We start from the raw sequence: 21,393 nt of genomic DNA, 5'->3' as shown, positions 1-21,393 counted from the left end.
AGACTATCAGGGTTGGAAGGGACCTCAGGAGGTCATCTAGTCCAACCCCCTGCTCAAAGCAGGACCAATCTCCAATTTTTGCCCCAGATCCCTAAATGGCCCCCTCAAGGATTGAACTCTCAACCCTGGGTTTAGCAGGCCAATGCTCAAACCACTGAGCTATCCCCCCCTTCCCCCCCCAGGTACGTCCAATCTCCCCAGTGTTGCTGTGTGTGCCCCAACTGGGAGGCTCCTAGCTGCTAGTCAGGGCCAGTGGTGGATTAACACATGGGCTCATGGGACCTGTGCCATGTTTGAAAAATGGGTGCCCTAGCCCTGGCAGGAGCCACAGGGTGGAAGCCCCGAGCACCAGCAGGAGCCAGAGGAGGAGGGAAGGGGGGCGGAAGCCCCAAACTTGGGCGGCCCAGAGCCCAGGCAGGAGCCCTTGGGGATCGCAGCCCTGAGCCTGTGCACACCGAGCCCCAGCTGGAGTCCTGGGGTGGGGGTGGGGAGGTGTGGGTGGCCTCCCCAAGCCCAGGCAGGAGCTGCGAGGGGGTTGGCATCCCCGAGTCCTGGCTGAAGCCTGGGTGCTCCTAGCCCTGGCAGGAGCCATGGGGGTGTGGGGAGAGAGAAGGGAGCAGCAGCCCTAGAACTTGGGTGTCCTGAGCTCGGGCAGGAGCTGTGGGGGGGCGGGGAGGCGGCAGCCCTGACCCTGGGCAGGAGCCACTGAGGGTGGAAGCCCTGAGTCCTGGCTGGAGACTGGCTGCCCCCAGCCCCGGCAGGAACCACGGGGTGTGGGAGCAGCATTCCTGGAACTTGGGTGTCCTGAGCCTGGGCAAGTGCCGCGGGGGGCAGCCCTGAGCTGGGCAGGAGCTGTGGGCGGTGGCATCCCCCAGCCCAGGTCCCTGAACCCAAGCAGGAGCTGCAGGGGGTGGAAGCCCTGAGTCCCAGCTGGCGCCTGGGCGCGATTAGCCCAGGCAGGAGCCGTGGAGGGAGGGAGAGCAGCAGCCCGGGCAGGAGCCATGGGGGAGAGGGAGCGGAAGCCCCAGAGCTTGGAGGCCCTGAGCCCAGACAGGAGCTGTGGAGGGTCACAGTCTGGGGCCCAGTTCTGGAGCTTCTGCAGCACATAAATGAGGGTGTACCACCCTCTTCTGCGCTGTCTGTGGAGGTGGGTCTGACCTCTCCCCATAACAGCCATGCAGGGGAAGGACAAATCCTGTCCCTCCCCAGCTTGGCTTATTTTGGGGAGATCAGATTTCACGGAGCAGGGCTTATTTCATGATCCATGACATGTTTTTTTACAGTTGTGAAATTGGTAGGGCCCTATGTATGACGCATTTAATGGGACAAGTATAGGCATATTCATAGCTGTCTAGTTATGTGTTGTTTAACTCTGACAGTTTTTTTTTTTACTGTAATGCCTTCAGAGCAGACAAGTCAATTTGTTTGGTTTATGAAGTTTTCAAATCTTCTAGAACTATATACAAAATACATCGTGTAGTTTGAAAATGCTGTCATACCCTGAAGGCAGTGCAATATGAAAAGCAATATTTCCATTTTCATTCTGAATATTGACTCAATAGACATTTTTTCCTTAGATGTGTGAGAAGGTGGTTGTTGACATTAAGTTTACAAGGCTGGAAAATTACAATAAATTCGTGACCTGTAGTCTGAATTACTGTCAGAAATAATAAAGGGGCTGTGCTGCATATTAGTCAGGATAATGCTGTCCTAAAATTCATGCTGTGAAGCAATAGGTTAGTTCTTTGTTTATTATGGTGGTGTACATATTAGAAATTCTCTTTATAGTTCCCTAGAGAAATATATCAGTATAGCACTGTGTTTATAAATGAGAAGTAATGATTCAGACTTCAAGATTTAAAATAAAACTTGCAAACCTATAATAGTAGTTTAAAAATGAAACTCAGAATTTACTGTGCTGAGTTTTAATATCAGCCCTTTCTAAAGGTGATATTCTATGTAAGGCTTAACCTTGAAATGTAAATAACTGGATATTAAACATTTTGCTTTATTATAAAGGTACCCTTTTGTTTCCATAGTTAAGGCTGAGTTTAAATTTGTATTAAAAGCAGGGAAACATTGTTTTTATGTGGAAATGATATAGCATATCTTCCACAGCTTAAAGAACTTCCTCAAAAGGTAAAGAATGAATTTTCATATAAATCTGTTAATTGAGGTATAAGCATTTTAAAATATCCCAAAAATTCTAAAAAGGGGAAAAGTCTATTATTTTTAAAACCAATGGATAAAGAAATGCTTTGTTTTTTTTTGTTTTTGTTTTTTTGTGGGTATGGGCGTGTGAAAACTGACTTGCCTCTAGACCAGTGGTTCTCCAAGCCGGTCTGCTGCTTGTTCAGGGAAAGCCCCTGGCGGGCCGGACCGGTTTGTTTACCTGCCGCGTCCGCAGGTTCGGCCGATCGCAGCTCCCACTGGCCGCGGTTCGCTGCTCCAGGCCAATGGGGGCTGCGGGAAGCGGCACAGGCCAAGGGAAGTGTTGGCCGTCCTTCCCGCAGCCCCCATTGGCCTGGAGCGGCGAACCGCGGCCAGTGGGACCTGTGATCGGCCGAACCTGCGGATGCGGCAGGTAAACAAACCGGTCCGGCCCGCCAGGGGCTTTCCCTGAACAAGCGGCAGACCGGCTTGGAGAACCACTGCTCTAGACTGTATCAAAAGCTCAGGCATACGATGATGAAAAATTATTAATTTGTTAATTTTTGAATACTAGTTATAAATGGTTTGGTCTGTGCTGCAATAATTAATGTTCAAAATCTATCATTATGATCCAAAGTCATCTTAAAAAAAAATTCTCACTATGTTGGTGGTTGAGGAAACCTTGAAAACTTGAATAGAGTTTAAACTGGTGCAGTTAGTTGTGTTGTCTGCTTGAATCTGAAACAATACCACAGAGGCTTGGATTGCCCCTTTTTATATGAAGGTTAACTCTGAAACCTACAGGTAACTTAAATGTCATCCTTAAGGCTCACTGCTGATCTGTTTGCCAGAACCAGTCAGTTAATGTGACAGACTGAGATGACTAAGAATTTAAAACTTTAGAGGACAAAATGTCTTTGATAAATCTATGGAGCCATTATGGTGCCTCCATGACAAAGCTGTGCTGACATCTGCATCTTGCCCAAATTTTGTAGTACTTACTCTTTGCATGCAGAATGACATTTCTGAAAAATTACAAGTAATCAGCTAGTTAACTTGAGTTAGAGGCATTTAAAAATTACTCTTGAATTCTTTTGTTGAGTATAATTTCTTTGAACTTTCCAGCAAAGAAATCATCTGGCGTGTGACAGTTAAAACTGATTTATATAGATTTTGGAATTTTGAATGTTTCTTGATGTTAATTTTTTATGAACTTTTCCATAACCATAACTAATCTTGCATCAATTGCTTTGTTGGAGAATTGATACTGGAACATTCTCTGCCCAGTAAGTCATCTACGAGAAGACAACAGAAAACCCTTAATTAAAAAAAACTGTTACAGAAGAGCAAATTATATGATTCAGTGCTTCACTGGTTGACCTATGAGCAAAGAGTTTCTCTGAGCTGGTCTCCTGGACCTTGAGAATTTGTGGGAGAGTTGTTACCCTGTGGATCCCTAAGACTGCAGAACAACTCCCCTCAAGTGCTCACAGATCTTGGCAAGTCCTTTTGCCATGCAGCCTAATCACCCCTTACTAATATAAGAACTGCCATAATGGATCAAGCTGTTGGTTCACCAATCCTAGTAACTTGGGTTCTGACAAATAAATTAGAAGTGGCTCTTCATGATCTTGAATCTCAAGCTGAAAAAATGAACAAACTTTAAAAAGCTTTATAGGTTATATTTAACCTATTGTCATGATGAAAACTGACCACTTATTCCAGTGCCCATTTTCTGTTTTGTAGCCAGATTGTCATCCATTGTAGTAATTAGTTTCTTAATTCATAACTGTGTATTTTCCATTAAAACAAAATCTGTTGACTCTTTGCCAAGGAATTTATGAAAGTCCCAATTTTTTCCCACCTTTTTTTATCCACTATTCTGCTGTGTTCAAAGAATCCTAATACATTAGAGAGGCATCTAGTGGTTTGTCCTTATATTATCATCTGTGCTATAATTCTGTTTTTAATTATTTCAGTCAGTTTACTTGGTGTGGTACAAAATTTAGTAACATGTAGCTTGCACAGTGCTGGGAGCCAGAGACCAGGGCTGCATGGCTGGAGCCAGGAATAAGCGCCCGCCACTGTGTGACTGGAGCCAGCACTTGTTGCTGTGCAGCCAAGGCCAGGGGTTGGCACCCAGGGCCAGCTCCCACAACCGCGTGGCTGGAGCTTGGGAACAGAGCTGTGGGTCGGCGCTTGCTGCCATGCAGCTGGGGCAGAGGATCAGTGCCAGGGGCTGGGGCCACATGGCCGGAGCCTGAGACTGGAGCAGGGGGCCAGCACCTGCTACCACACAGCTGGAACCAGGGGCCAGAGGCTGAAGCCCTGCAGCTGGAGGCCAAGGCCTCGTGGCCATACTGGGGGGAGGAGGTCAGTACCCACTGCCCCGCAGTTGGCCAGGAGCAACAAGGAGGGAGTGAGGGGGGGCTTATTTCCCCCCATCACTTCCCAGGAGGCTGTAGTGGCTGCACAAAAACCTCCTGGTCGCCACATACTCAGATGTGGCCACTGTGGCTGCAATATTGGCCTAGACAGGCCAGCATCTGTGCTTTGCTTTCTCCTCAGATGCTATAAACAGCATAATTACCCACAGTTATAAGTTACCACACAGCTCATTTCTAAATAAGCACATTTGGTGAAAGCATTACAGAGGACATGTATTAAAAACAGTAAGAACTTACACACATGCTAAAATGACCAGTTGGTCACCCTACCTCCGACCTTGGGGTCTGGTGCTGGTGTTAGTCCTTCCAGGTCTTTACTAAGGATTGAGGCCCCCTTTTGACAGAAGGGCCTGTCTGTTTTCTGGATCAGAAAGAAGTTCCTGAGTCAGCTCATGCAATTTCTTTGCTTGTCTTTTGGTCTCTGGAGAATCCAGTTTGAACCAATATGCCACTCTTCAGGTGGTTGTACCTCTCTGGAGGTGTTACAACTTGAGTGCATTTGCCGAATCACCCCTTACTGCTCTTAGTTCTTGGATGACTCTGGTCCCCTCACTTATGGAATTACATACAATCTCTAAAAAAAGAAAAGGAGTACTTGTGGCACCTTAGAGAGTAACAAATTTATTTGAGCATAAGCTTTCATGAGCTACAGCCGATGAAGTGAGCTGTAGCTCATGAAAGCTTATGCTCAAATAAATTTGTTAGTCTCTAAGGTGCCACAAGTACTCCTTTTCTTTTGCGGATACAGGCTAACATGGCTGCTATTCTGAAACCAATACAATCTCTAGTCTATAATGATATGTAAACTTAATATGTTAAGTATGACTGGGTTCAAAAAAGAATTGGATAAGTTTATGGAGGATAGGTCCGACAATGGCTGTTAGCCAGGATTGTCAGGGACGCAGATCCATGCTTGGCACGTTTGTAAACATCTGACTGCTAGAAGCTGGAACTGGATGACAGGGTGGATCTCTCCATAAAAGTGTCCTGTTCACTCCTTCTGAAGCATCTGGTACTGGTCACTGTCAGAAGATAGCATATTGGACTAAATGGACCATTGGTCTGACCCAGTGTGGCCATTACTTATTGTGTGTAAGATCTCCCAAAGATATTGCAGGAAATTGCCATATCTGTCACAACTGGACTTAATAGAGGTACATTGGAGACCTAAATTAGAGATACTTGCCCTTCAGCCTCCCAATATTTGTAGCAGATACTATATATGTACAATAACTTCAATTTTAGATGCTTTTAAATCTTTTACAACTTTGAAGTTCTAACTCATCTTGCATAAAGATCACAAAGTGACATAATATCCATTATATTATTCAGTTATATTTATGGTTTCATCTTGTGCCCATTTTTTCTTTTACTAAAGATCACAGAATGCTAAAGTTACAAGATTTAATAACAAACACTTAATTTTTTTTCTCTTTTTGCAGTTCCAATATTAGCTTGTGGTGGCGATGACTGCAGAATTAATTTGTATATTCAACAGAATGGGGAGGTAATTATTGCTTCATATCCTGTCTTGAAGTAAAATACTCATTCTTTTCTGCTTCATTTCTTTTGATGTGCACTGCTATTCTTTTTGGCTTCTTCTATAACTGCTATCTCTCCCTAGATAGTCATCACATAATAACAGCTTTATTTAAATTCTGTTTCAGATATTTAGTTTTCCTGCATAGCTAATAACGGCTGACACCAAGAAGGCTGAGGTGTTTAATGCCTATTTTGGTTCTGTCTTAACTAAAACAGTTAGTTGTGATCAGATGCTTAGCACATTTAATACTAACAGCAAGTGGCAAGTAACACAGTCCAGAATAGGGGGGAAAAGTGTAAGGCTTGATGAAATTCACCCTAGGGTACTTAATGAACTAGTTGGAACAATTCTCAGAACTGTTAACAATTATCTTCAACAGTGGGTGAGGTCCCAGAGGACGGGAGAAGGACAAACATAGCACCTATCTTTAAAAAGGGGAACAGAGATAACCTGGAAATGTATAGATGTGAGCCTAATTTAGATGCTTGGAAAGACAGTGGAACAAATTATTAGACAGTTTGTAAGCACCTAGAGGATAACAGGGTGATAAGGAATAGACAACATGGATTTTTTGGGAACAAATCATGCCATACCAACCTAATTTCCTTCTTTGACAGGTTACTGCCCTAGTGGATAGGAGGGAAATGGTAGATGTGGTATTTTGATTTTAGTGAAGGTTTTAACACAGTCCAATATGACATTCTCATAAACAAACTAGAGAAATGTGGTCTAGGGGAACTTACTGTAAGGTGGGAGCACAACTGGTTGGAAAACCATGCTAAATAAAAAGTTTTATTAATGGTTCTCTGTGAAAGTGGGAGGACTTAGTGGGGTCCTGCAAGGGTCTGTCCTTGGTCTGATGCTAGTCAATATTTTCATTAATGACTTGAAAAATGGAGTGGAGGGTATACTTACAAAATTTGCAGATGGCACCTGGGAGAGGTTGCATGCATTTTTGGAGAACAGGATTAGAATTCAGAAGGACTTTGGTAAATTTCAGAATGGTCTGAAATCAACAAGATGAAATTCAATAAAGACAATTGCAAATTACTACACTTAAAAATCCAGCATACAACTAAAAATGTAGAATAACTGGCTAGTTGGGTAGTACTGCTGAAAAGCATCTGAGGATTATAGTGGATGAGAAACTGAACATGAGCCAAAAGTGTGGTGCAGTTGCAAAAAAAGCTGCTGTCATTCTGGGCTTTATTAGTCAAGAATCCTCAAACCTTCTTGTCAACTGTCTAAATGGGCCATCTTGATTATCACTACAAAAGTTTTTTTTCTCCTGCTGATAATAGCTCATCTTAATCAATTAGCCTCTTACAGTTTGTATGGCAACTTCCACCTTCTCTGTATGTGTGTGTGTGTATATATATATATATATGTATATATATATATATATCTCTCATCTTACTATATGTAAATTTGTTAGTCTGTAAAGTGCCACAAGTACTTCTGTTAACAGGAGTGTCATATGTAAGACACAGAAGGTAATTGTTTCACTTTACTTAGCAGTGGTGAGGTCTCAGTTGGAGTATTGTGGCCAGTTCTGGGTGCCATACTTTAAGGAAAGATGTGGACAAAGTCGAGAGAGTCCAGAGGTGACCATCAAAAATGATAAAAGACTTAGAAAGCCTGACTTACGAGTAAAGGTTAACAAAAAATGGGCATGTTCAATCTTGAGAAGAGACTGAGGGAGGAACTGATAACACTCTTCAAATATGTTGAGGGCTGTTATAAAGAGCATGGAGATCAGTTGTCCTACCTTAAGTGGACTTGGAGAAGAAGTGTAATGGGCTTAATATAGAGAGCAAAGGAGTTTTAGATTAGATATTAGGAAAAAGTTTCTTACTATAAGGATAATTAAGCACTGGAATGGGTTACCAATGAAGGTTGTGGAAACCTTATAATTGGAGGTTTTTAAGGACAGGCTGGACAAACACCTCTCAAAGATGGACTAAGGTCCTGCCTTTGCACAGGGAGGGATGGACTAAGGTGATCTCTTGAGGTCCCTTCCAGCCCTACATTTCTATGATTTCTTGGGTAATCATGAAATACAGATATGTCAGTTTCACACATGGAAATCTCAGGGTTTTTTTAAACATTTCTCTTTATGAAAAGAAAACCTACCTCAGACCAACCATTGAAATAAAGTAATTATGCATCTCTTTCCTTAAGGAGTATCCGTGCATTTAGTATATCATTTGAAAAATAACTTCCTCAATTGAAAATGTAAATATCGTAGTCTAATTAGAATTGCATTATTACTCTTTTTGGAATTTGGCATTTCCCGCTAAATTGCCTTCTTTGCTGAGTGCTTCTGAAAGTTCAAAAGAACCTTTGAAGCACTTGATATCCAGCAAGTTGTGACCCGTGTTCAGTATATGTGAAAAGTACTGTGTGCCATTTGGAACATGGAAACTTTTAATTTTTCATATAGTTAACTATCAAAAGTATTAAAATGAGGCTATGGGATGGAGCTCTAATTATGTATCTGAATTTTTAGCTCCTATCAAAACTTAAAAATGTTTGTGTCCCTCTGGCTTTTGGGAACTTTTTTTTAATTTCTTCCATTGACAAGTCATTCTGGCAAGGTCCCCCAAACATGTGGTGATAATTTTTTTTATATATCTGTTGTGATAGGCATTAGAGACTAAATAAAAAAAAGTTTCTCTGATATGCACAACTTACAGTCCAAGGCCTTGTTTACAATAAATTCAGACCTATAATTCACCCTTTGGGCAGCTCTACTGGGGTGAATTCTGGGTCTGAATTTGCTAGTGTGTATATACACACAGAATGAAAGATTTGTGAAAGCTGTGGCTAAAATGCTAATTTTTTGTTGGTGATGCTGCTGCATTGTGGCCAAGAATTTCAAAAGTGATTTTATTTTGTGCCTCAATTTTTGGTTGCCTAACTTAAGATATCTTAAAGGTACTTGATTTTCAGAAAGTGCTGATCAACTATTCTTTGAAAATCAAGCCTCTTCTAAGTCATTTACATCTTCAGAGTCTGGATTTGAAGATACTTTAAACTCAGTTCTTCTGGAGCTTGGGGGAGGATCCCTGGTTTCAGATCTCAAGTGATAAAATCCTGAAGCAATATCCACTTGAAAATTTTGGGGTGTGTTGTATGCTGGTTGGGTTAGCTGCTCAGCATTAGGGCTAAAGAGGTCCATTGCAACTAAAGTTCAAAAACTTGGCTCATACCATATCCAATTTGACACCATTGGTAATAAGCCATTCTACACTCCTTACAGTCATGAAATGACATGGCTGAGGCAGTAAAGAAAAGGTTCAGAATATACTTGTGAATGTAGGATTACATTCTGGGCGATATCCACTGTTTCTGTTTTTGGGCCCTCATAGAGTGGCCATTATTACTAAAACACAGTTTCAAAGTTACTTGAAACATAACCAATTTTCTTACATTTGTTAAAGTGCAAAGTTGCAGGGTTTAGAATAAGTGTCGCGCCCCCCCCCCACATGCCCCTCCTCCATCCAAAAAGCACGAGAATCTATGAACACCCAGTTGAACCTGTATGTTCCTTCTTAAAAGTATTTGTAACTTTAGGTAATTAATGAGATGCAATCAAATACAATTTTTTTCAGAGTAACATTTTGTCATTTTTTTCTAAAACTCAATGTAAATTTAATATTTTTAAAGGTTTTCTACCAATAGCTTGTCCTTTTTCTCACTCCTTCATTCCATTAAGACCCACTGTTACCTTCAGCTTCCTTTTTCATCCAGGTGTAGTCCAGTCATCAATTCCTGCCCACCAGCCCCAGTGTTAGCACTGTACATTAGAAGAAACCTAATTCAGTATATTAGGCGACATTTAAACTTGTATTTACTGGTCAGTTCCTCCTCTTTCCTTTCTTTGTTTTGTGTTTCAAGAGCTTAACATTTTATACAAAGTGAGGGTGGTCCCCATTTTGATAGTGAACACAAATTAATTTTAAGAATGGTGATCTGGACCTAAATTCACATACTTTATTTAAAAAAACAAACATCTTTTTGATCTGTATTTTAAAAGCATCTCTCACTCTCTCCTCTCTATTTCTGTTCCTTGACCTACTACCAGCTCTGCAGATAGTTCCCCCTTCACTCCTATGTTTTCTCTTTCATTTCATTTCGTATTTATCTGAATAAAATGTTACACCTCATCCTGTCTCCTTTCAAGTTAATTTGGTGTGGAAGATTGAGTTTACAGACACTGCCTCCTCCCCTAGCCAGTAAAGATCCTTCACCCTTCCCAGTCAATAGTGACTCTTTGGTGTTGAACCATCCCCCACAGATTATCATCATCAGAAAAAAAAAGTTTTGTGTGTGGGAGGGTGGAGGACAGATTGATAAAGGAAAGTTCAGATAAACCCTAAAAGGGGATTGTTGTCATACTCTTGAGCAAGGTGAAATCTCTTCAGCTTCAAGTAATAAAATTCATGCTGAAAGCAGTCTGAATATACTTATTCCTAAAGTCAATTAGGTTTTTGAGTGTGAAGGGTCAGATGTGAAATCCTTGAAGACTCTTGGACCAAGAAATCTCTTGTAGGATGAAAGAGTATAGGGGAAACTACTGTTTCTTTTTTTGAGAGCCTTTGAAAGATAGTATTGATTCAGAATTGTTGCTCCCAGGGAAGAAAAGTTATATATCTCTTCCTGCATCAGCATTCTTACAAGGCCTGTCAAGAGAAACTTAAGGAAAACAAAAACAATGAGGAGTTCTTGTGGCACCTTAGAGACTAACAAATTTATTTGTGCAACAGTATCTAAAAAATTTCAAAATTTGCATAAAGTTCTTTTTAGTCAAAATGGAACCAGATTGTTGGCATGTAAAATAAATGAGTTTGGAGAAATGGCTCAACTAAAAGCTGGGCGGAAAGCCGGCAGGAGCTGAAATGCGCACAAGTTGGAAAGAGACATTTGTTAAAGATGTGGGTAGTACAATGGTATCTGTGTATTCAATAAAGCGTAGAGTGAAAATACCACTACACTAGAGCAGAGACAGGATAAGAACACAGAGGTACATTCCACAAAATTAGCTTGGTGTTGGATCAAGGAGTTAAATAGAAACAGACATGTAGGCAAGAATAAAAGCGAGAAGTGGCTGTGTACCAAGGCAAGAATTTTAAAAGCAAAATTAGGTATCACAGAAATGTGGCAGAGTGATCAAAAACAGCCATCTATTGTAACTATACAGAAAATAGAGAATAGGCTAGAGATGTTGAGGAGTAGTGCTATCTATATATTTGTGATTCCATAGAATTTAATGAGCTTAAAAATCCTGAATGGAGACTACTACACAAGTGAATCTATATTGATACAAATCCCAAACTGTAAAAATATAAATATATTAGTAGGTGTTACTTCCAGCTTCCATATCAAGCAAAGGAAACTGAGCACTCAGTACTGAGAGAGATCAGTCAGGCAGTAAAATCCAACAAAACAATAAAGTGGGACTTTAACTGCCCATATAGAAACTGGTCAAATGGCATAACAGGACAGTTTAGAGAAACCATTTCTTGACACTTCAAATGATTGCTTCTTTCAACAACTAGTTCTAGGGCATAAGCTATTAATTTGCACACAAGAACTAATTCAAGAAGTGATGGTAGCTAAACTATGCTGAAATAGTGACAATAGTATGATTAGGTTTAACATTCAAACAGCAGGTAGAGTACTAAAAAGTGACACTAATCTTTAGAAAAAATATTTAAATAAAATGAGGTTAGTCAAAAGGCTATTTGTGCAAATTGAAATCCTTCAAAATTTGGAATTCTTCCCCTAGCTTAGCCAATGAACAGGAGTATAAATTACAGCAGTTATTAAAGAAGAGGAAAGTTAGAAGGGCCAAAATGAAATTCAAAAAGTAAATTGCTAAAGGTGTAAAAACAAACATGAGATTCTTTAAGTATATTGGAAGCAGGAAGCCTGCAAATGAATTGGTGGGTCCACTAGATCCTCAAGGGTTAAACTGAGCAATTCAAGAAGATAAAACCATTGCTGAGCAGCTAAATGATTTCTTTCCATCAGTCTTCATTAGTGAGAAAATTGGTGAAATTCCTACCCCAGACCTAATTTTCCTGGTAACAAAAATGAGGTACTCTCTGAGGTGACAGAAGAAGAGGAGTTGGAGCATGCTGATAATGTAAAATGCAGTAAATCATCAGGCCCAGGTGGTGTACATCCAAGAGATTTGAAGGAGCTTAAGTATGAAGCAACTGAGTTGGTAACACAAATTGGTAATTTTTCATTAAACAGTTACTCTTCCAGAGTATTGGAAAGTAGCAAATGTTTTATTCATGTTTAAAAAAGTCTTGATAGATGATCAGGAAAATGAGAAATCTGTAAGCCTTGCTGTCTGTCTGTACCAGGCAAATCAGTTGAACTGATAGTTTAAAAACAATAACAAAACATCTGGAAGATCATGATCTTCCAGATATTTAATGAGCTTGGATTCAACAAAGAAAAATTGTTTCACTAGTCTCTTAGAATTATCTGAGTGTGTCAGTAAAGTAGTGAATAAAAGAGAACCAGTTGGCTTAATTTATTTAGTCCTCCAAAAGGCCTTTGATAAGGTCCATAGGAAGAGGCTACTAAAAAAGTTAAGAGTAGTTATGGGTGAGAGGCAAAGTATGTTTTTGTTTTTTATAAAAAACTGGACAGGAGACAAAGCAAAGAATAGGAGTAAGTCAACTTTAATCATGGCAAAAAATTTAACATCAGGGTGCCTCAAGGTTCCATATTATGTCCTGTGTTTAATATATTAAAACAGTTATTGGAAAGGTTCATTAATAGGTAGCAAAATTTGCATATGAGACACAGTTATTTGTGTTATTCAGGACCAGAGAAGACCATGAGGCTCTTCAGAGAGACTTAAACAATTTGGGTGAATGGGCAACATGATGACAAATAATATTCAGTGTTGTGAAATGCAAAGTAATGCACATTGGAGGGAAAATTATAACTACTCATGCACATAACAGGATTCCAAATTAACTCTATCAACCCAAGAAAGGGGCCAGGATCATCACTGTAGACAGTTCAATGAAAATCTCCGCTCAATGTGCAACTGCAGTCAAAAAAGCTAACAAGACATTAGGAATGGGATGAAGAATAATAATGAAAACACTAATTCCTTCATATAATTCAGTGACGTAACCTCACTTATAATACTGTGTGAAGTACTGGACACTCCATTTCAAAAAGAGTATTAAGGAACTGAAGGGGATTCAGTGAAGAATGATAAGAATGATCAAAAGCTCGTTAAATTCCAGTGTGAAGAGAAACAATCCCAATCTGGAGACATATAAGAGGGAACACAATAAAAATATATAAAATTACAGAGAACATAGATCGGGAGCTTCTGTTCTCCCTGTCTTATAAAGCTGTAACAAGGCAAAATTCAGTGAAATCAGAAATTGGCAAATTAAAAACAAAGAGTGAAAAATTTTCCTCCACAGTATATAATTAAACTAGAACTCATTGCCACAGGAAGTCATTGAGACCAAGAACATAATGAGATTCAAAAAGTGAATGGATATTTATACAGATATTAAGAATATCCAGATTTGTCATAATCAGTGACAGTACAAATTTTGGAAATGCCATTAAACCTTGAGCTTCTGAGCTTAAGCCAATCTCTAACTATTAGAGATCAGAGTGAGACCTATATGAGGGACAGATTATTCCACATCTGCCTACTGCAGGGTTCTTAAGCAATCCTCTGAAGCATCTGGTTCTGGCCACTCTATGAGACAGGGTGCTAGTCTGGATGGACCATGGTTCTGCTCCAGTATGGCAATTCCTATGTTCCTACATTTTTATTTTATTTTTTGTATAACATGTTTTCTTGTAATATCACTGGATTCACTTCATAGTCTTTTATCTGATCCACAGTGGCCAGAAAGCACATCTTGTAGTCCTGGGATAAGGATGACATCTCGATCATACCTCATTTGGTGGTCAGAAGTTAGATACAGCTTTCTAAAAAGCTTTGGATCTTAGCAAGTTCTCTGTATTTCAAGAGCATTTTTCCTACTGGTAAGATCTTCAAAGCTTTTGGAAACATCAGAAGTAATAATCATGAAAGTCTAACTACATGTGATGGCAGACAACATCCTGGATGCCTCACAATCAAGGTTCAGACCAGGGCACAGCACAGAGACAGCTCTAATGATGCTAAAAGGCTACTTTCTTATAGCCATGAACACAGGCAAAATCTCCATACTTGTGCTGTTGGACCTCTTTGCAGCTTTTTACATAGTAGACCACAAGATACTGTTAACCTGCCTACGTGACGTAACAGGAGTAGATTGCTGTGATAATACCTTTCCAGCAGAGCTAAGAGAATGATGAGTTGTCCTCTCTAAAAACCCTCACTTCTTCTATATCTACATGAGACCACTGAAGAGATAGTGAGACATCATCAGGTTTTGCTGCCAACAACACAATAACTCACTTGTATATCTCATCCTGAACTGATGCAATTACCACCACTACAAAACTGTGATAATGCCTACTAGCAATCAGCGCTTGGATGAAAAGCAACTGGCTCAAGCTAAATCCAGGCAAGATGGTGATGGTTGGAAAGGGGAAGTGCCGTAAAAAACTGATGTAGATGTTGCCTCTGCTTTCCATTGAAGGCATTCATTTGTCAACGTGATGTGAAGCCTCAAAGTCCAACACGAAGTATCAGTGTTTAAAAATGCTTTCTTTCACCTCCAACTTGCCAGGAAAATTTTCCTTTCCTTCTAGACAAGGATCTGGCCACAGTGGTTCATGCATTTGACATCTCTGGTCTGGATAACTGTAACTCGCTGAACTTGATGCTGAATGTGAAAACCATGCTCAGGCTCAAGCTATTATGGTTTAACATTAAATGTATTAAGTCACTGAAAACTTTTGAAAATCTGACTAGGAAAATTTTTTCGTGTAAATTTGATTTCTCACAGGGACTCAGCAGGCATTCCTTCTGCCAGTTTGGAGTAATGGCTTTCTTGGGCCAAGTAATGGCTTTCTGAAAATCTAAATACACTATATCCACTGGATCTCCTTTGTCTGCATGCTTGTTGACCCCCTCAAAGAATTCTAGTAGATTGGTGAGGCATGATTTCCCTTTACAAAAACCATGTTGACTATTTCCCAACAAATTATGTTCATCTATGTGCCTGTTCCCGTGTAGCCTCCCCAGGTCTCTATTAACCCCATCTCTACCAGTGTGGGGCAGATGTCCAATCACAAGCACCATACTAGCCAATGGAGATGTCAAGAAAGAAGAGACATCAAAGATAGGAAGGGTATCCGCAACGTTCACTAAACTCAATAACATTTGAAAATCAGAGAGAGACCGTACCAGACAAAACCTAAAAAATTTCAGCTCACATGTAATCTAAGTGCTAACATATGGCTGTGTCAGCTGAAGAGCTTCCAATACAACATATAGAAAATTAGATGTCTTTTTAAAATAAGTGCTATAAAAGTTTCTGGGCATTAGATGGGGAGACTTTATTACCAACACAGGTATCGGAGAAAGTGCCAATCTGCAGCTTGTCTCCACTAGCATTAGGAGTAAGTGTTGGACATATTTGGGGCATGTACTCTGGTTGCCAATACGTAGACTCCCACATGAAGCTGTCAAGTGGTAACCAATTGGGTGGTCTCATTTCCTCACTCCAAGGGAAACCTTAAGAAGAACCGTTAGCTGGGAGGACAGAACAGTCAAACTCAACACCATAGAGCAGATGGAAATAGCAGCTAATGATAAAGAGGGATGGAAGAAACTAGTTTCCGCTCTGTGTGCCAACATTGTCATGAGAAGGATATAATATATAATATCTGGGGTGCCTGAGGAAGCTAGGTCTGCCCAGGTTACCATCACAGGCTGGTAGGGGCTTTAGGGAAGACAGAACAGCATGTTAGCTGTTTTAAAAATCCTTTTTCTTGAAATGCTTTATTCCCACTGGTCAGTAAGCAATACATTAATTTTAAGAAGGCTGTCTGCTCACTATGTTCACCACTGATCACAGACTCTCAAAGGTAAGAACTGCAGGTGGTGAACCCAGTTGAACATGCTGGGAAATGCAGTTGATAACACTGGGTACTGTAGTCCAGGAGCATGGGCTAAGAGTGGGAGAATTGCAGAATTCCACCCCAGAAGAGGTAGTGGTGGCCTGAGACCTTAGGGGGCACAGAAAGGGGACAGAGATGCAACAAGCTCTGTAACACTGACAAGTATTTTATAGGTTCTCTTCTGTGTTGGAAGTTACCTCCTGGGCTTGTGCTATAGTTACTGCCCTGTTGTTGAGTAATCATTTAGGTGTTAAAAAAAAAATCTAACCAAAACATTGCCTCTGTGAGTGCTGGTGGGTATAAATTCCCCAATTGATTAGTCAGATTGTTGGATTCCCTGTTATGAATAGACAAATTTATAGTTAAGAATAAAATTTTCCAATTTGGAGTGTTTTCAAAAGTCTTTTCAGTGACTTAATGCTTTTTATCTAGACATCTATGTAATGTTAAGGCTGTGAATTGTAAAAACAGAAAAGCAAAGAAATATTGATTAGTGGGTGAAGACGATTACAGGAATGTCAAAGACTATGTAGGTAGTCATCCCTTTTATTGGGTATGTGTACATATCAACATAGTAAATATAAACAATTATGGTTAATGGCCCTGCTGCTGTTTCACTCAGACAAAACTCCTGTTGAAGTCTCGTAAGTGTAGGATTGACAGAGGTTACAGTATTTGCAATTTTTTTTCCAAAATATTTAAAAAAGAAAAGAAAAAGTTTGTAGGGAGAAAACCCCACCTATTTTTCACCCACCTTTCTTGTTTAGATAGTGGGACAATAACTGAGATGAGCTGATCTGCTAGAGTTACTCCTTGGCTATGGTCTCATCAGAAGGGCCCATACAAGAACATGGTATTGAACAATAAGGCCTTGTTCTTCAGGTACTGATCATCCAGTTAATAGGAGTTGCAGGTGGTCAGCACATCTGAAGAGCAGGAGTTAATTGTCCAAAGGCATATGTATGGTATGTAAGACTAATGGACATTGAAGTTCTGACTTCTGTGATGTAATGGTGATTTCTTTTTAGTTTCAGAAAACACTAATACTCTATGGCCATGAAGATTGGATAAGAGGCATTGAATGGGTCATCTGTGGTCAGTATGAAAGTCCAATAAAATATTTAATGAGGCAGAGAGTTGAAGATTAGAAGAGAAAAACCAACCATCTGATCTCCATTTTTAATCCCATTCATTTGTTAGATCGCAGTTCCCAGTCCAATGAAAGGTTGATGTCATTGCATGGATTAGATGTTAGGTGGAGAAATATTTTAGCATAGCACTGCCATTTTACTCTAGTATTAGCTATTCTCTGATATATTTATATTCTCTGATACTTCTGTATATTTGCTGTAGATCTTTTTTTAGATGGCACCTCTGATTATGATCTATGTGGGTCACTTTAAAGAACAACATTCCTCAGACTAAATAAAGTATAATGCAAAGTAATACAGAAATTGAATTGTCTCAGGTAGCCAGAATACCGGGATGCCTTGCAGGTCTTTATGCTAATACCACAATGGTGTGGTTATTTCCTGCACTCTGATTGCAGTGGGATTGGTTTGCATTTGTATATTTCTCAACCACCCAGTATGCAAATCTCTTTATAACCATTGTTTTCCCTGCATCCATCACCTTGTCTTGCCCTGCCTGGTTTTTAGTGTGTCAGTTTTAGTGGCATTTGAACTCAAACAAATATGCTTGACTCAGCAACTTGCTCCTTGTCAACCCTGTGGTCCTTGTTCCTGAGAATGATGAGTCAGCCCCACTTTATTTTTAAAAATTAAATTAATTTTAGGAACTTCCTTGCCTCCTCTTTCTCCCCTTCTAAGAACAGCGCAAATTGGTGGGAGACTCCACTACTCCTCATATTCAGCCTTTGAATAACTGATTCCAAACGTTACTCACTTTGTAGAAAATGTAGGAGAGAGGCAACAGGAGGAAGGGAGTTCTTAAAATGTATTAATTTAAAAAGATATTCAAGAGGGGGGACTTATCCTTCCTAAGCAACATGGAGGGTGAAAAGGTCAAGGGTGTAGGAGTGAGAAGCACATCTCAGAAGAGTAACTTGTGGGTTTTCTCCGTAAGTCAATAACCAATGTATCCTGGACTGTTGAACTGTGAGGCTGAAGTTTTAATACTGTAAATCCCAGGATATGGCTGTTACCATGTAAGTGAGGCAGGACCCATTAGTGTGTTGTAATTTGCTTGGTTGTGTTAAAATGTTAGAATGAGTTGACACTGGAATAGAAGGAACAATCGTGTTCATAATACTGTTTGCAGAGAGAAAAATAAAATATGTATGGTGTGATGAAGGGTGATAAGAATGAAATAAGTTAACCTTGATAAGTCAGAACGAAAAGGTATGTGACTTAACATTTTTATTTTTACTGTGTGTTATTTTTTTAAACAGGTGGGGATCTTTTCTTAGCAAGCTGTGCGCAAGATTGTCTGATAAGAATCTGGAAAGTGCAGGCAAAATCAACACCATCTGTGGAAGTCAAAGATGATGACTCTATAAGGCTGAAGGAGAACATTTTTACTATGAAAAATAAAAGTGAGTAACAACTGAAATGCTCTCTCTGTAGCTATTCCTTCTTCCAGCCAGTGTAGTGGTTATTGCTTTCAGTAGGGATAATGGGAATTCTGTCTGTTATAATTTTATTCCTATGCTAGAGGAATTTAAGACAAATTCAGTTACAATAACGTTTGCTCCTCAGCAGCAAAAAATATAGTAAATGTGTTTGTGTTTTAGAAGCATTGACTGTGTACAGTGTCTGGTTTATTGCAGAAATAGTACATCAGCAAAAGAATCTCAATAGAGGCCTTCTGTTAAACTATAAATATTCGAACCATAGCCTATGGTTTTAAGGCATGTATTTGTTCCACCTGTAGTAAACTGTTGGTTACACAGTTTCTCTCCAGTTATCAGACAAGTGTGCGTCTTAAAGTTTTTTTTAAATTAATAAGAGTAATAAGTCTTTCCTATTAATAAGATTTAATTACACATGTGCCTTTAAAGGTGAAAAGAGAGAATTGTATGTATTTATTACTTCAATATTTTTTGGATAATTTAACAGGCTGTTATATGTAAAGATGAAATTATGTCACAGAGGTCATGCAAGGCAGCTCTCAGCCACAGCTCCCAGCCACTGGCCCTGCAGCTCTGAGCTGCCTTGTGTGGAGGGAATGTGTCCCCTCCCCCCCCCCCATTGTTTTTTGTAAAAGTCACAGACAGGTAGCCTTCTGTGTTTTCAGTTTTTACTGATTTTTTCACTGATAAATTACCAGGTTTTTTATTAAAGGAGTTCAGTTTTTACAGATTTACACCCACTTATCAATCCACTGAGTACTTTTTCGGGGACTTATTTTTGTTAAACATTAAAGCTTTACGCGATTGTTGTGTCCTGCAGCTCTGAGATTGAAGCAATTCCTCAGTGTAAAACACAAAACGCACACACGGTGGAGGTCGGAAGATCAAACTGTTAATATTCCACTATGATTGGCTCACAAAGAGATGCTGCCTGCCTATTTCTTTGTGTCTGTTTAGTGTGGTGCTGAATTTAAACAATCAATTCTCCATAAAGATATATGTCCACCCAGTTACCTCTTTAGTGCCAAACGCCTTACAGGATTGGATGGATCGCCACACAGCCAGTCCTGTCCTTTCTATAGGTGGCTCCAGAGTACCCCCAAAATTTCTTCTCCCCCCTCCAGGGCTCCCAGGGGAGAGTATCTCACTATTGGCAGGCTAGCTCTTCTTCCCAGGCTTCCTCTTGTCAATTGTTTTGACTCTTCCCCTTCCTCTGAGCAGGAATGCCTGCAATCCTTCCCCAAACCAACGAGGCCCCCTGTTGTTCTACATAATGTCTCTCTTCTCTCCCTCTGGGTTGCTTAGCAGATTGAGTCTGCCCTTGGCTCCCTCTTCCTACCAGGGGCAGTGTGTATCTCTCTGAACTACCAGCATGCTGAGCCCCAGGAACCTAGGTAAGCTTGTTGGGGCTTACAGATAGATAAGGTAAAAAGGTAAACGTGGAGGGAAGATGCAGATCTATGCCTGAATACCAACAAGAAAATCAGTGCTTAAAAATTTTCAAGAAAACTAAAGATGGGAGTGAAGAGGATGCCTTGTGCTGCGAGTACTGCAGCATTGAGGTCAGTGTTCATGCTGACAGAACAAAGGAACACGTTGAAAGTAAGCGACACAAGAAGCTTAAAGAAGAAAGCGAACTTTGGGATGAACAGTCAATATCAGGCGCTTTCACTGGGCTTTAATGAAAGAGAGGACACAGCACAATTGTGTCAATGAATTTGTGTGTGCTCTTTGTGTCTCTGTGTTCTCTATTAATTGCAAAGGGGCCTGTTGGTGACTTTGTGCAACAATACTGTCCAGCAGCCAAACCCTTCCTAATGCAGACAACCTCACTCATAAGTAACTGAAAGAAAATGAGAATGCTTTAATATCTAAACTGATGGAAATGTGGCACTTAGTCTGACTTTTGACAAGTCTCCTAATGCTTTGGACCATCTGATTCTTGGTCTTCTGTTTTTCTTTTTGATTTCAAAGCGTATAAACCTGCATTGTTTTGTGTTGATGTGACATTCATTCCCTCTGCTGACACCCAGTTTGTCGATGCCGCAATAACTGACACATTTGAGATGTACCAACTAACTTGGGGAATGTAGCTATAACTAACACAGATTCTGCTTCCTACATGGCTGAGTTTGCCTGGGAAATTTAACTCCATCAGAAACTGGAGCTGCTATGTATTACCTGTTCTGCTCATCTGATCAGTGTTTCACTATCAGCATCTACTGCTACAAAAAAATGAAAGATGTGAAATCTTTCATCTTTGGGTTTAGGGCCGTTTTCAAGCATATGAACAACTTGATGGCTTTGTTTTACATGTTGCGAGACAAGTGCAGTGCGAGCTGCCAGTTACCTACCCCTGTTGTGCCACATCAATGGAAGAGCGTGTATTTTGCTGCCTGTCATGTAAATAACGTGTGGACTTTGCTAATGTGTCTCCAAGATCACCCTCAGTTTGTTGGTTTATAAAGCAGAAACTCTTGACTCCAGAATGACCACCAGATTCTGCGCACCAAGGTAACGTTTGTTGTTGAAAACTTGGAATCATTGCATGACCCACAGGAAACACTGGAGTTTTCTCTGACTACTGT

General features: G+C 40.2%; 1 protein-coding gene across 4 annotated transcripts in view; it reads left to right on the top strand.

Moving 5' to 3' along the window:
* The window catches only part of ELP2 (elongator acetyltransferase complex subunit 2), a 121,539-nt gene that overhangs the window by 33,845 nt on the left and 66,301 nt on the right, over positions 1 to 21,393 (top strand). For all 4 annotated transcript variants that reach the window (XM_073332468.1, XM_073332469.1, XM_073332467.1 and 1 more), the window contains 3 exons: positions 6,041 to 6,105; positions 17,244 to 17,310; positions 18,626 to 18,769. In XM_073332468.1, coding sequence (XP_073188569.1) covers positions 6,041 to 6,105; positions 17,244 to 17,310; positions 18,626 to 18,769 — 276 coding nt within the window. The remainder of the gene's footprint in view (positions 1 to 6,040; positions 6,106 to 17,243; positions 17,311 to 18,625; positions 18,770 to 21,393) is intronic.

The sequence above is a fragment of the Lepidochelys kempii genome, chromosome 2, assembly GCF_965140265.1.
Source record: "Lepidochelys kempii isolate rLepKem1 chromosome 2, rLepKem1.hap2, whole genome shotgun sequence".
NCBI lineage: Eukaryota > Metazoa > Chordata > Testudines > Cheloniidae > Lepidochelys > Lepidochelys kempii.
Note: the sequence above shows the minus strand (reverse complement) of the source record. Positions and strands in the feature narration are given on the sequence as shown.